Raw genomic sequence first — 15,734 nt, forward strand, 5'->3', positions numbered from 1 at the left:
GCGGCTTAACCCACTGAGCCACCCAGGCGCCCCTCCTTTGATCTTATTTTAAATGCCACTTCCGTGGAAAAGCCCTCACGGCCACCTCCACATCCCCCTCTTTCTTAAAGTGCTCTGGTTTTCCTTCATGATTTTATCAGTTTGCGCTTTTTTTTTTCCTCTCCATCAACCCTGCACTCTACCAGATACTTTATCTTGCTCTCTGCTATTTCCTCAGTACCAACAGTGGTCTAGGATCACAGCAGGCATCATTAAATATTTATGGAAAATAGTCCAGCTCGGCCCTAAACTGGGATACAGCAAAGGAAAGCATCCTCCCCCAAATCACACAGCATATTAATGTTAGATCTGTCCCCAAGTACCCTATTCCCAATCCACGCTCTATGCCCCAAGCCTGGTAAAACTTTTCTCAATATGCCTCCTAATGTATTCAAGTGCCAAGGAACCTTCCAGAAAGAGGGAGAGGGTGAAGCAGGGTGCAAAACGGGAAGCTATTTGTGTTTTGGCCTGACTCCTTCTCTCCCGACCTTAATGCCGGCATTTTGCAAAGCGAGGGATTACAGCAATAACGACGTCGCGCCCCAACTGAACCAGGGAAGGAACAGACCCGTTGGCGCAGGACGAGGCCGAGTGGGGGAGGGATGAAAGGCAGAAGACAGATCCTGCGCAGGCGCAGCCGCGACGCTCTGCCCTTCCTTCCCCGCCCCACTCCTTCCCTCTCCAGTCACTAGACGCCGAGTGCAATCAGCTGACGCGGCGCTGCGGTCGTCACGTGATGGTGGGCGGGGCGCTGGCTCAGAGCGCAGGCGCAGATCTTAGGCGGCTAGGTCAGCTGACCTGAGGGACCCGCTCGAACCGATTTAGGCCGCTTCCCTCGGCCTTAGAGTCGCCACCGCCATGGCCAGCCAGTCGCAGGGGATCCAGCAGCTGCTGCAGGCCGAGAAGCGGGCTGCCGAGAAGGTGTCGGAGGCCCGCAAGCGTGAGTTACGGGGCGGGGTGGGGTGAGGCGGGGCGGCCAGGCGTGGCGTGGGTGCAGAGATCGTGGATGAGGCCCCAAAACTGAGGCGTGGAGGGGTGGTGACCGTCGCGGAAGCTTGTGAGTCTCGAAGCTGTCTGGACGTGAGACTCCGGAAGGCTTGTAGGCCGACTGGAAGCTGTGATGTGGGGTAGTGGATAGGACGAAGAAACAATAGTAGGTTGACCTTCTTGGGATCTGGGAGGGGTGTGAGATGGGGTGTTCAAAGGGAACGCGTCGTCTTTGCTCGTCACTTGCTCCTTTGTGTTGCTCTGTCTCAGTGTGCAGAGCTGCCATCCGTGCTGTTGCTCAGGCTGGAAACAGCCCTCTTGCCACGTCTCTTCCTCTTCGCCACGTTTAGTCAGTCGCCTAGATGTTTATTATGGCTCTTCGCTTTTCCCCCTCCCTATGGCTAGCATCTTAGTCCGGGACATTAGATTTTTTGAGGCTCTGGTACCAGCCTGGTGCGTTAATTTCTTTAAAAAAGTTTTTTTTTTTTTTTTTTTTTTAAATGTGGTTAATATGTGCCAGACGCCTTGGCGCGGTGCTCCAGTGTCTCTATCAACACGGTATTCAGAGTCCCAGAGAAGGAAGCAGATAACTGGGTGGGTTAGTAGCAGGTGACATGAAGGCTAGAGTTGAGAAATGTAAGGTTGCTCAAGAACTTCACAGGTGGTTCTGATCTAGACTGGTGCGTGGGAGAAGGCCACCTCCTTCAAGTCCATTTTTCTCACTGCAGTCAGAGCCCTCCCTGGGATGCACATCACAGTCAGCAAACATGTGCCGAAGAATAAAGCTCAGATTCCTTCAGAGGGTGTAGGCCGCGTTTTTTGGACCTGGGTCTAGCTTTCTTCCCTTATTTCATTTTTAGGTTCTCTCCTCCAGGCATCCTGAACCGCTGTGATGCCTGTGTGACCTGCCAGCCTTTGCACAGCTCTTTTCTCTGTTTGGAAATGCTCTTTTCTAGTTTCTGCTCTCTTTTATCTAACACTTGTCCTTCAGATCTCAAAATGTAGGCAGCGGTTCTTCCAGGAAGCCATCCCTGCTTTGTCCTTCTCCTCTCGGGCTAGTCCACGATTCCTTCCTAAGACCTTATTTTGTCATCGCTGTGCAATAGCTTGTTTTTTTATGTTGCTCAGTCACTAGACTAAGCTCCTGGATTGGAGGGACTATGTGCAAATTCAACTGTATGTATTCATTTTCCCATCTGGCGGGATAGGTATTTTTATCCCTTTTATACAGATGGGTGAAGTGAGGCTTAGAGAAAGGATTTGACCATATCCATATCCTGGGAAGCAGCATAGTAGCCTAGAGGCTTCGTTTTCCATGCAAGGATAAAATAGCAAGAACTGTTACTCTTAGTAATTCCTCGGTCTCGGTCTTTCTCCTGTTAAAAGACTTAAACTTTTATTCCACACCCAAGCAGATTTCAAGCATTTTTTGTAATTTCTGGATGAGGGGTTGTGTGATACTGTGTGTTTCACAGGAAAAGCTTTCATTGAGGGAACCGGAGATGGGAACGAGCCTTTTACTCTTGCTCTGGTAACTGGAAAGTTCTCTGTTCTTCATAGACTGTTTCTCATCATGCTCTTTATAAAGTATTTCCAGAATGACTTAGCGTTTGTCCCGTGATGACTTATTAGTAACAGAAGTTGTGTCTGTTGAGAAGCATGTGAGATAATTTGGGGGAGGTGCAGGAACAAACACTTGGAGTATGGTAAGAATAATTCTGAGTGTCTTGGAGGTGGGGATCACCTTTTACATTTTTCTCTCTCATCAAGCTTGGTGTAAGGTCTTGTATATCTCCGATAGCTATTAGGTATTTACTGAATGAATCTGTTTTAAAGGAGTGAGTTTATAGCTAGTGTACATAACAGAATTTGCAGTAATTAGGAACGGAAGTATTGACAAGAACTACAGTTTGAAAAGAATCACTGCCTTTCTTGATCTGTAGTTAGAGTTAACTTGTCCATTTAGGAATTGATGTGACAGAATGGTCCAGCCTACATTTTTTGTGAAATTGTTGCTTTGGACCACAAAACTGAATTGTGTTACAGTTTATTTTATTGGAATAAAACAAAATATTGGGGGGCACCTGGGTGGCTCAGTGGGTTAAAGCCTCTGCCTTCGGCTCAGATCATGATCCCAGGGTCCTGGAATCAAGCCCCGCATCGGGCTCTCTGCTCAGCAGGGAGCCTGCTTCCCTTGCTCTCTCTCTGCCTGCCTCTCTGCCTACTTGTGATCTCTGTCGAATAAATAAATAAAAAATCTTAAAAAAAAAATTGGCTCCCTGAAAAAGAAACTTAGAAATGTAATTTCCTGTTTGAATATTTATTTTTGGTTTTCAAAGAAGCCTATCAGAATTGAACTTTGAAGATACCTGACGGGCAGAGAATGGTTTTATCTTAATTCAGAGAGCTGTGGGGATTGGGAGTGACGAGGACAGTGGTTTTGTGAAGTTATGTGGAGCTAGCCGAATGTTTGAACCATAAATGTTATTTGTAGATTGGAAAAGATCTTTGGCTTTGTAATAATGGCATTGAATGTAGCTGATGAGGATGGCATGCAGAGAAGAGGGGTAGAAATAGTCTCACGTGGATAGCAGTAGGCCCTAAATAAGACTGGAGTAAAATACAGTTGCAGAAGCAGTCTCTGGGTGCTCAGAGACATCTGTTGATTGTTTTTACCAGAAATGTCATGGTGTGTTGATGTTGTGGAGTCATTATACATCCTGTTCTTCATTAGGAGGTGGGAGGTAAAATTTAGTTTCATTTGCCCACATGGTTTGAGTGGGATTTGAGAAATTGATATACAATGATGTCTAATAAAGCTTACTCTTAGATACAGGATGGTTTATGTTCTAAATTAAGTAAATGCCCAGGTTGATCATCTAAGACTCTTCTCCCCATCTCCATTTGGGTATCAGAGAAGTTTGATCCAGTGAGCAAAGATTCAAAGCAAAGACTCTATGCTGTTTGGCCTTGTGGTCTGTTTTCATACAGGCTCTGATGGCATCTAGAGAATTTTTCAAACTGTATGTTTATTCTCTTCAAGAAATCAGAGTACCTGTATTTCCTCACTTAGATGCTTGTCTTAACCGTCCAGGGTCCCCCATTCCAGATTCCTTCCCAGAACTACTTTCCTTATTATTTCCTTGCACACAGGCATGGTTTTTCCCTTTCCAATATTACATCATCTGTTTCATTAGTTACATTTTAGGTTGATGTCCCTTGGGAGCATATTAGTCTCCTTGCTCAGCTTCTAAGGAGAGCCCCAGTTGTAATCAGCGGGATCCTTAGGTGTTTACTTCTTGGGAAGAGGAGGAGTTCCCCAGATGCTAAATCCCCCATTTGTCTTGGTTTTGAGTAGTGGAGATTGAGAGAATATTCTGACACACTGCAGATTTTTTCCCATCATTTATAGTCTGTAGTTACGGAAGATGGTCCTTTTTACCTAATCACAAGTACAGCCTGGAGAGGGCAGGAACCTATACTCTTGAGTTATCTCTGAATTCCCTCTTCTATGCATGTGTCTTGGGACTGTACCTTTAATACAAGTTTTTCCTTGTTTACTGTTAGAATTTACCATCTTAGTCTCTGCTTCCTCTTCTCCTTGTCTTTTAACCACTTCTTGATGTAGATTTTTCCTTTGAAAACAGGAAAGAACCGGAGGCTGAAGCAGGCCAAAGAAGAAGCTCAGGCTGAAATTGAACAATACCGCCTGCAAAGAGAGAAGGAGTTCAAGGCCAAGGAAGCTGCGGTGGGCCTGGTTTATATTCATTACTGCTTTTGTGTCTTGAGGCTTTCCTCTTCTCCCCTTTTCCCCAGGTTCTCAAAATATGCATCAGAGCTGGGAGATTGTGATTCTGGTTGAAAATTGAAATTTTGACTATTAAATGTCCAGGCTGAGTCACTAGGTGATCAGTTTTTAACTAACTTTGAATCCTAGTCTTCACTTACTCAGATCATTTCACAAATATCTGTTGAACATGTTAACCTGTGCCCGATATTAGGGAACCAGTTGTGAACAGACATAGACACGGTCCCCGCCTCATGGAGCTTAGCTTACAGTCTCATGGTCAGGGAGACAGTAATAAAGTGCGAGTCATGCAGACCTACAGCTGTGAGAGGGGCTGTGGCAGTCATAATGTCCATTAGCTGGAGCCCACTCCAGTGTGGTAGAGACACTTAGCAAGAGTGTGGGCTGGGCTACGAAGCAGAAGATGGCATGCGATAGTAGTACAACAACAGATCACGAAGCAGGGAGAATTCTGGAAAGGGGAAAGGCTGGAGAAGGGTTTCACAGAGGAAAGAAACTCTATCAGGACTCTTGGATACAGGTGGCAGGAAACAATTCAAACTAGTTTACACAAAATGGAATTTATTGGCTTGTGTAATTAAAGAGCCAGGTGAAAAGCTAACTGTTTTGATCCAGGAGCTTCAGTAATGCTCTCAGGACATTTCCATCTCTCAGCTCTGCCCTTGTCTTTGTGGGCTTCATTCTCAAGTTCTACCTTGTGACCTTCACTGGTTTCAGACACACACCATTCCATGCCCAAGTCCAGTGATGAAAGGCACATGCCTCCCTTGTTGCAGTAAGTAGCAAAAGTGTCCTCCATCTTTGGACTGCCCCAGTGCTATTCAAACTTGAAGTGTCCCTGACTCTTGAACTGAGGCAGATTGGTGCTGTCAGTGGTCAGACTGTTGACAAAACATTGCAGCAGTCCTCATGTTAGGGACCTGCCTCGGCTTATTTGTACGTCGATGCCATTGTTGCTCATAGAGACAGGAGCAATGCTGTGGGGCAGGCATGAGCTCTGAGGTTTCCTAGCGGTGTTCAGTGTAACCCCTTCAGCTTGGACACAGCTGACTGAGGCCTGGCTTGTGGATTATAGTCACAGAAAAGAGATCATGTCCCCCTTTCCCTACCCCCACCCCAGTAGGGTTATGGACCTTTAAAAATAAGAATTAGCAACTGAGCTAATTAGCAACTGAGCTAATTCTATTCCGCCAGTATGAATAGTTACAATAAAATGCGAAGAGTCCCAAGTGTGGATTCAGGAAACGCAGGTTAGAGTCTTTACATGTTCACTTCGAGCTCTTTGAGCCTCGGTTTCCTCATCTGTGAGAAGGGGAGTGATGGCCTCTGTGCAGGTTATGGAGGACTAGGTGACATGCGAGAGAAGGCTTTCCCCTTGTGCGCTGTCATGTGTGTACAGCTAGGGAGGGCTAGAGTTAATGCACACGGAAAGAGGCAGGAGCAAGTTAGAAGATAGAAGTGGTCAGACACAAAAAAGTTTGTCTTCAAGAACCTGATAGGGAGACTTCCTTAAGCTGTTTTCTCAAGCTCCGGGATGAACTCTCCCCACCCCCATTCCTTCCGGGGGACCCCTCCTTCTGCTCTGTATGTAAGTTGCGTGGAGGCCTGTCTGCCTATGCAGGGGAACACGGTGCTCTGGGCTTCCTGTGGGAACCCCTCACCCCATCACTCCCTGTGTGGCCTCAGCATTTGCGCAATCCCTCCCTGAGGTCTGAGCCATCCCCTCTTTCAGCACCCTGGGTCAGCTGCTCCCTGGACAGGGCCCTGGCCTCCATTCTGCCTCTGGTTGGGTTGCCTTCTCTGGTCTGGTAAGTTCCAACAGGGCTTGCCTTTCCTGGGGCCTCCAAGAAAAGTATTTTTTATGGCTTTCTCCTTCTGTTATTGACCTGTTCATAAAGGCTTTTAGTAAGAAGAAGAACCTGATAGCTCTCATTTTAACAAAGTAGGCCTATACTTGACTGAAAGCCAGCCATACCATGAAGACCCAGGATAAAATTTATCCTTCACTGTGTGTTAAAGTGTGTGTTAAATTGTGAATGGAGATCGAAAGAGCAAGACATGATTAAAAATTGAAGCAGTAAAACAGGATGACAATGAAGATAGTCTCCCTCCCACCCAGACCTTCAGTTTTCCTCAGAAACCATTACTATTAATAGTTTCTAGCATATTCTGCTAGAATATTTATATTTGAAAGAATAGGTGTCGTGTATTGATAATACTGGGGAACCTGCTGCAGAATGTCAGAGCTGGAACATGAACCAGTTATGCAGAACCTGTTCCTCCAAAACTGCATTCTCTTGTGTTTTATTTTATTTTATTTTTGTTTTATTTTTATTTATTTTTATTTTTAAGCGGTTTTCTTTCTTATTTTTTTACTATACCATGATTTATCTCCCCTTTTAAAACCACACAAGGAAACACATTTACTAACCACACTGACACCATTTTGTATCTTGCTTTTTTTCCTCCTTAAACTGCGTATTTTACAGTTCATTCCATTTTGCTGCACATGTCTACTTTATCTTTCTTTATAGCCGAGGACGTTCTCTGGTAGAGATGCACCGTAATTTGTTATGTCCTCAGGTATGGGATCTTTGGGTTTATTCTAGTCTTGGTTAGGGCTGTACGTTAGACTCTGGAGCATGTGAATTTATTGCTCTCCAGGGTAATTTCTGAGCCATGGAAATGCTGTGCAGTTTACCTTTTGATAGATGGTTGAAGGTTGGCCACCAAAGTGATTGCCTCAGTTTTTGTTTCCGTTAACCAGGAACACCACCTTCCCCACGTGCTCGTCAATCACGAGGTTACATGGCCCACTGCTGATTATTTGTATCCCCTGCTGAGACTTGGTTTCTCCAGAACTAAGGAGGAGGCGCCAGCCGGAGCGCCAACCTGACCTTCCCTGTGTGTCCTTACCCCCCCCAACTCCAGGCTCTGGGATCCCACGGCAGCTGCAGCACTGAAGTGGAGAAGGAGACCCAGGAGAAGATGACCATCCTGCAGACCTACTTCCAGCAGAACAGGGATGAAGTCCTGGATAACCTCCTGGCCTTTGTCTGTGACATCCGGCCAGAAATCCATGAAAACTACCGCATAAATGGATAAGGGGAGGAAGGAGCAGCTCTGCGTGCAGAGTGGCATGTTAGATACCTTCATGGAAAACGAAGCTTCAGCAAAGCTTGAGTAACTACATCCTTGGGAAAAGGCATTAAATTATTTCTGTATATTATGTTGTAGGTCCCTTCACTTTTTGGAGAATAGCAAATCTAGCTTCTTTGTACAAACGTAGAGCTTATCCAAAGATTTTCTCCTTTTACCTCATATTTCTTGGAAATTTAATGTGTATACATGGTTTGTTTTCCTATGCCTTTTAGCTCAAGCAACATATATATCAGTACTTTTCTTTCTTAGATGTAGAAAAAAAATTTTTTTTTTTTTTTTTTTAAAGAAAGAAAGGGATTAAATTTTTTTTTCCCTAAAGCTTTCTTGAAGGTCAGGGGCTTTATCTATGAAAAAGTAGTAAATAGTTACTTGTAACTTGTGTGAAGCAGCAGCCAGCCTTAAAATAGTCCTTTCTGGCTAAGGGTAGAACAACGAATACTAGGATATATTGTTCAGGCTGCTTTTAGTTTCTCTTAATCAAAATTATTAGATGATAGAATTCAAGAACTTGTTACATGTTATTACTTGGTGTACTGATAATCATTTAAAAGTAAAGACATTGTCATGCATTTCCTCCGCTCTGGTTCATTCTTTTTGGTAATGCAGACTGCACTTTGACCCAGGTGTTCTGCAGAACTTCTTAGGAAATTAAATTAGCACATGTAGCGCATACACATTTGCACGCATACGCAAGATATTTGTGGTATGTATCTGAGCAGGAAGGAAGTCACTTGTGATTTCACCCAGCAGTCGGTTCAAAAAACAGCATCCGACCAGTAGTAAGCCTGCAGTTTGCCTTTTCTCTAGAGCACCCTGGACTGGGATAGCCTTGGGCAAGTTACCAAGCATATGTCTTCCCTGGTGGGCTACATGATATTTGTAATACCTATAGGAACTTCCCACTAGCTTTTAAGAGTTAAATGCTCTGTGACTCTCCGTTAGCCTAAAGTCTTTAGATGCAAAATAATTTCTAGTAGATACGAACAGTTGGAAGAGAACCTGGGATTTCCTTGCTCGTTCTGAGAAAGGACGAGAGCATTAGATGCCTTTTAAAGAAATCACATTTTATGAGACTCAGTATGGGTTGATTTTAGGCTGTGTCTGTCTCTAGTTACTGTTCCTTTTTATAGTGGGATTCCTCAAAAGAGTTCCGTGTGAGCTTTTCCAGTTTTGACTGTGAAAACACTCTAGTCAGGCTTGCCATGCTGCTGAAAGTGAGTGTCAAGGTCAGCAGTGATGACTGCATTGAGAGGTACAGTCTTCCTCCCCCTTGACTTTCAGTCCTGTTTGACAGGGTCAATCAGTTCTTGAGGCACTTCCGTAGCTTTAGTTCTCTTGCTTTAGTTCTAACTCTTTTCCCAGGGCTTTGTTCTTGAACTTCTCTGTGCTTGTTCCTTTGTTGAAACCCAACTTCTCTTCATGGATTTAAACACCATCTCTGTTGAAGACTCGAGTTTATATTCATCTCTCCCCTGAGCTTGAGCTGTCAATTGCGTCTTTGCTATTTTGGTTTGGATATCTAGTAAACATCTCCATTTTAATGTCATCCACGTGGTACCTGGGTTGGTTGGGACTTGACTCCTGGTGTTGCTGAGTGCCGCAAAGTCCACCTCTGCCTGCTGCAAATTCGGATTTCCCAAACTGGAGGAGCAGGAAGGAGCAACACCTGCATTCACCAGTTCAGATGCAGTATTAACCTGTTTGCCACCAGTATTTTCATCCTGGGTTCATAGGGTTCTACTTAACCTACCTTTCTGCCTGACTCTTCACTTCCAGCCGACCAGCTGAACATTGGTAAAGTTGAAGAAGCAACATAAGTCCTTTAGGAGTGTGGTCCAGGGTCAGTTGAGAGGTAAGATCTGAAGAGAGCTTGGTGGTTTGGGAGAGAGGAACTTAAATGGTCTGAAGAGTGAATGGAATGTGAGTGGAAAGACTTGGCCGTGAAGGGCAGGGGGAAGAGGGGCAGTAGTGGTGGATGGCAGAGGTGGTTTAAGGGAGGTGAGAACATGTTCAGAGAGGGTAGGGAAGGGAATAGAGGGAGTGAGACTGGAGAAAGTCTTCCGGTTGGAGAGTGAGCCCGGAGAGGTCCGGAGGTTGCTGGAGCTGGTGCACAGATGGGGGGAACTAGTTCTAGCCTTCAAGCTTGGTGGAACTCCGGGAAAATGGTGGGTGTTTGCATCCTGCTAGGCCAGTTGAAACCATCTCTGGGAGTGGGGCCAGGACAGTTGTTCTAAAATCTCCCTTGGGGAGGGCCTTCCATTGTGGCCCGACATGAGAAACTAGCATCTCTTTGGTTCTTTGGCCACTAAGGCAGATGATGGTTCTGACGTAGAATGAACTAATGTACACATACATGTAGAACGGTGTGTGATTTGTTCCCATTGAACATAAAGAAGGATATTCACATGCCTGTACTTGAATATACGGAGGATAGAAGAAATAAGTGCTAGTCGTTAATCTCAGAAGAATGGTCTGGGCTGTGATGGGAGGGTGTTTTTTTTTTTTTGACTTTTCATTTTCAGGGTCCCTCAGTGGTGTCCCTGGCCTCTACCCACTGGTTGCCAGTAGTAGCCCTTCAGCTGTGACAACCAAGAACACCTCTGTTGTCAGGTATCCCCTGGGGGCCCAGACCACCCCCCAGTTCAGAACCGTGTCCTAGAGTAATTCTTAAAGTACCACCGTGATTCCTGGAACACTCCAGGTACTCAGCAAAAATTTTCTGATTTTTATAAAATTTTTCCTTTTCCCTCTTAATCATCCTTGATTTGCACGTCTATAACTAGCCATTACTGGTCCCTATAGGATACGCTGAAATCCCAGTGGTTAATACAAAGGTCTATTTCTTACACTGTTGGATGACTGCAGGGCAGCTGTTCTGGGGGTGTCAGTGACTCTGTTTACTTCCACTTTGCCACTCTACCATCTTAGCACGTGGTTTCCATGATGGCAGAGGCAGGGGAAGGAGAAGTTGGCAAATAAGCACCAGCTTTTACACGCCCCGGTCCTGAAATGACACGTGACACTTGTTCTCAGCCCGTTGACCAGCAGGGGTCCATGAGCCGACCTAACCTTGCAAGGAGTCTAAGAAGGGAGAGCCTAGGGATATTTGGATATTCAGTGAGTAAACAATGCTACAGTTGTTAACAGCTTTCTCCATGCTGGCTGATGTCTGAGAACTGCACTGGTATTACCTAATCCACATAGCGACTTTATTTTGTGGGCTGTGAGGCAGGTTGCAAGGATGAGTGGTGCTGGGGCCCAGACCGAGCCTGGCGGTCTCGCTGAGCATCTGTGCCAACCGCAGCCTGCGCTCGGCACCGAGCAGACAGAGCTCCACTTTTATGCTCCTTACCTGTGTGGTGTTTTTCCCTTGACATCTCACATCCCAGATTAATTGCTCCTCGGGGCCATTTCTTCTTTTTCTAAATTTTATTTTAAGTAGGCTCCCTGCCCAGCGTGGGGCTTGAAATCACGACTCTGAAATCAAGAGTTTGTGCTCCACAGACCGAGTCAGTCAGGTGCCCCTCCTCCGGGCAATTTCGTGTCACGTGAACCTGGTGTTTAGAGAGCAGGATGCCCTCCGCACTGCCCATTACAAGCACAGAAACTGGCTGTTGCGTTCGGTGCCAGTGCTCAGACCTACTTAAATTCTTGGTAGAAGGCATAAAATGGTGCTCAGACCTACTTAAATTCTTGGTAGAAGGCATAAAATGGCTTCTAGAAAGACCTTGTGTGTAATACCTACAAATTCTCTGAAGATGTACCATTCCCACTCCATGGGCAGGAAAAACACCCTGAGTTTCTGAAAGGTGATGCTGTTTGTCAGAGGCCGTATGTGGAACCTCTGTGATGTTCAAGGGAAGGAGCCTAGGTTCCAGGCGCTTCAGTCAACATACAGTACCCTGCAGTTCAAGTGTGTGATCCCACTTCCCGTCATGGGAAAGCTGAGGCCCAGAGAGGCTTCTATCATGCTCAAGGTCACAGAGCAGGGAAGTGGCAGAGTGGGCAGCAAGTCCAATCAGATCAGCCTGATGGCTGCAATGGAAAACCCTCCCTGCTCTGCCTGCAGCCTTTTCCCGGGACTAGTGGTTGGAGGCCTTAGCCTCCTAAGGCTACAGCCGACATTCTCGGCACATTTGGTCTTCTATGCCAGAAGATTGATGGTGCCAGAAGTCCATGGAAGCTGCTTGGTGAGAAGGACCTGCTCTGACGAGTCTGGCTTGCTCTTCCATCTTTGACCTCTCCTGTTTTTTCCTCCTTTTCAGGGACAATCTGGCAGGTCTCAGAGTGTTTTTTTCCTCTCAACTGATCTACCACTTCAGTGGCTCTGAAATTGCCAAAAGAGCTTCCACTCAGGCAGGCAATTCCAGTTTTGCTCCCTCCCACTCCCCTTCCCCCAGAGGCTGCTCTGAAGAGCAGGAGAGGCGCGGTCTTTACTGAAAGAGTTGGCCGGTGGTTCTGGGAGAGGAAGCTGCCAGATCATGTCAACATCTATCATCTCTGGCTTGTGAAAAACTTAAAAGGACACTGGCTGGCAGGTCAAAGATCAGTTCAATAGCTCACTGTGTTTAGAGGGGATGAGTGAGGGGGATGGGTGGGCTTGGAGGGCCAGGGGCACACAGCACCCCCCACCCTGGCTCCCAGCCACCCCTTCTCCTACTTGAAAGTAACTTACAAAGGAAAGAGAGTGGCAGCATTCTGGAACATGTGGCAGCAGCTAAAGATAAGATTAGGGGCGAAGCCAGGCTGGTTGTTCCAAGTACATGACTGGGTTGGCTACTGTTGTGCAGTTTTCGAAGGTAAAGACCAGAGGGTGAAAATCTCTAGTTAAAAGACCAAATACTTTCAATTGTTCCCCACCCCCTCCCAGCCAGATGCCTGCGCTCCCTCTTTTATTCTCTTTGTACCCATCCATGGCTTTTGCTTTCCTGTGCTGTGTAGAAACAGATGCCTGACACCCAGGCCTCCCTGACAGGAATTCAGAGTAATTTTTTTTTTTTTCTGGTTTTCGACCCAGTTTCCCAACAACAGCACATGACTTGTCTTACTGCCCGCATACCTTCTGACAAGGACAGCTGTGTGTTTAGTTCTAAGCACCCAAGTGCTGGTGACCTATATTGTGTAGATCTCGTCCTGGAGAGCTCACTGCGCAGTGTGGTAGCCAGGATCTCAAGTCAACGTAATGGAGTCGCTCTCCAATGAAAATTCTGTCGGGGGGGCTTTGGAAATAATTTTAAAAATAGTTTGCATTTACTAACATCAGTTTTATATCAGCAAGCATTCCAAGCATTTTATATACACTTTGAATTTTCCCATCGTCTCTCTGAGGTAGGTATGATTCCCCTTTACACATTAGGAAACTGAGGTGCGAAGTGGTAAAATCACTTGCCCAAGGTCACAGAGCCAATTAGTGGTACAGCCTGGATTTGAACCTGGATCTGCCTGGCTTCCCGACCTGAATCTCTGTGTGATGTTGTTCAAACTATTCAGGCCACAGCAACATCTTAAGTGGTATGTTTCTAAGAGTCAGGAAGTCAGTGAATCTAGAACATGCAGCCTAAGATCTAATTCCTGTGCTTTGTTTTTTTACTCACTCACCCAGTGGTTCTGAGGCCCCCCATGCCCCATCTGCTGCCACACCTGAGGACTCCGCCAGGTGGGGAAGAGCCGCATTCCTTCTCACTTCAGGGCGGCAGGAAGTTGGTAGCCAGCCCTCAGGTCTGTGTCTGTAACCCTTGCAAACAGGACAGAACAGATGTTGCAACTGCTGAGTAATGGTGGCTCTGGCTGGAGCTTGTGGTTACTTGGATTTACCTGTAGCTGAAGGCCTGGCGATTCCATTCACTATTTCAGATGCCCGTGGCACATCCTGAGGGCAGGGGGCTGGGGGACAGCTGGGACCATGGGCGCCAAAGGTTTCTTCTTTCTGGGGAAGGGGACGTTGAACAATGACCACATTACATGCTTGGTGTGTCTGTGGGTTAAACAAGGAGAAAGTGGGGGGGGGAGGGTGACTGGCTGGGGTCCGGACAGGAACGGGGTTCCCAGAAGAAGTGCCCTTTTACCTGAAACCTGAGAATGGGTTCATCAGTCAGGTGTTGAGGTGGAACAGGGTTTGGGGCAACTTTCCAGATGGAGAGGAATGGCAACCGTGAGAACTGGAAGTGAGAGAGGGCATGGGGTTTAGGAGGAACTGAGAAGTGCTCTGTGTTCTTTGAACTTAGGGGTTTTTGGGGTTGGGGGCAGAGCGGGTAAACAGTCCAGGGTAGGCTGGGGTGGGGATGGGCTTGGGCTCACCACATAGAGCCTTGTGAATCTGTCCGGACAGTGCCACTGAAGCCTGCTCCCCAGAGAACTTGACTGGGTTTTACTCACCTTTGCCTGGATTTTCTTCACTTCTCTCTCTTCGTGTGGGGCCCCTACTGCCTCGTGCCCTGGTGCCAGGACTCACTGCATGCTGACGTTCCAGAAAGGCGAGAGGCGCTTTGCCTGGCTGGCCAAGGATGCCGCTCACGTCCACCGAAGCCTTCCCCGTAGGCGCTGCCATCTTCTAAGTCTTACCATCTTTCAGCTGGGCAGATACCGCTCCCCTTCCAGAAAGGAGGGAACCAAAGCTGGGAGGGGTGAGCCCGCCTGTGCACATTCATGTGTCAGTTAGTGCCGGAGCCTGGAGAGCCAGTTCCAAAGGCCCACATTTGCTGTGCCTCCCCAGCACAGAAGACGGATGGGTCCACATGGGCGTTCATGCTAGAGTGACATGTGAGAATGTGGAGTCAAGGTCATCTGGCAGAAGAGGCAGGAGTATGCTATCTAGCCTTGGGGAGGAGGTGGGCCTTGCTGGAGAGGCAGGATTTGGATGGGTGCTGACTGGGCCACACACCTGTCATAAGACCCCTTTCAAGGTCGCATCAGCAGTTAGGAAAGCTCCAATATCCCACGGGCTTTCACTCCTATACTCCCAAATCGTGTTTTAGGAAATTAGGCCACCTAAGTAGGAATCTTGTGTACCGTGTTCACTGCTGCCTGGTGCAATGCCCACCACTGAGCAGACACCCAGGGTCCTCTGTTGCCAAATAAACGAATGAACTTCATCTCTAGCCACCTATTGACTGGATCCTCATTCGCCTGGGGAGTGCGGACGCCTGCACAGCATCTGCGGCTCTGTTCCTCAATCCCTGCTCTCTGGCCCCAAGCACTTCACCTCTGCCTCTGGCCGGGCCACAGCCAACTAAGTCTTGTGGCCTCAGAGGCCCCCAGCAATTTGGCAACATCTATTGAAATTAAAAATGCATCCATTCTGACTCAGCAAGTCCACTTGTAGAAATGCAGGCTGTGGCATGTCCGCAGCCCTGTGGTGACCATCCTAGCAAGGCCAGGGAGCCAGCGGGAACCCCCATGTGTCCTCTGGGAAAGAGGGAGCCTTCCTACAATATTTGGAGGTTGATGGGCCCCCGAGAAGGGAGGCAGAGCCGAGTGTTCCGTCACGAGGTGATGCCAGGGAACTCTCTATGGAGTAATACGCAAGGACAGTGCTTTCCCGGGGCACGGCTGGCGGGAGGGCACCTCTCGCTGCAGACCTCTCGGAGTCCCGAGTGGTACAGGTGGGGGCGGCAGCCAGTGCCGAGGGAGCAGCTCTCCTGTGACTGGGGCTGTGAACGCTGCATACAGACTGTCTCATGAGAGCTTTACACAGGCCCGTGAAATGATCTGTTGTGTCCACAACACGAAGACACCGCGA

At 47.3% G+C, this 15,734-nt stretch overlaps 1 protein-coding gene across 1 annotated transcript; it reads left to right on the top strand.

Moving 5' to 3' along the window:
- The first annotated feature begins 754 nt into the window (after positions 1–754).
- ATP6V1G1 (ATPase H+ transporting V1 subunit G1) lies at positions 755–8,565 on the top strand. The gene is made up of 3 exons (XM_082697129.1): positions 755–979; positions 4,674–4,774; positions 7,766–8,565. The coding sequence occupies exons 1-3, from the start codon at positions 898–900 to the stop codon at positions 7,937–7,939; spliced, it is 357 nt and encodes a 118-aa protein (XP_082553255.1). The 5' UTR covers positions 755–897; the 3' UTR covers positions 7,940–8,565.
- Positions 8,566–15,734: the final 7,169 nt, after the last annotated feature.

This window comes from Mustela nivalis, assembly GCF_964662115.1.
Source record: "Mustela nivalis genome assembly, chromosome: 13".
Lineage (NCBI taxonomy): Eukaryota > Metazoa > Chordata > Mammalia > Carnivora > Mustelidae > Mustela > Mustela nivalis.

Excerpts from the sequence above, each read along its gene's own strand:
- ATP6V1G1 (XM_082697129.1), top strand. The coding sequence starts at position 898 with ATGGCCAGCCAGTCGCAGGGGATCCAGCAGCTGCTGCAGGCCGAGAAG. Across the intron at positions 980-4,673 it reads GGTGTCGGAGGCCCGCAAGC|GAAAGAACCGGAGGCTGAAG; the intron begins GTGAGTTACGGG and ends CTTTGAAAACAG. Across the intron at positions 4,775-7,765 it reads TCAAGGCCAAGGAAGCTGCG|GCTCTGGGATCCCACGGCAG; the intron begins GTGGGCCTGGTT and ends CCCCAACTCCAG.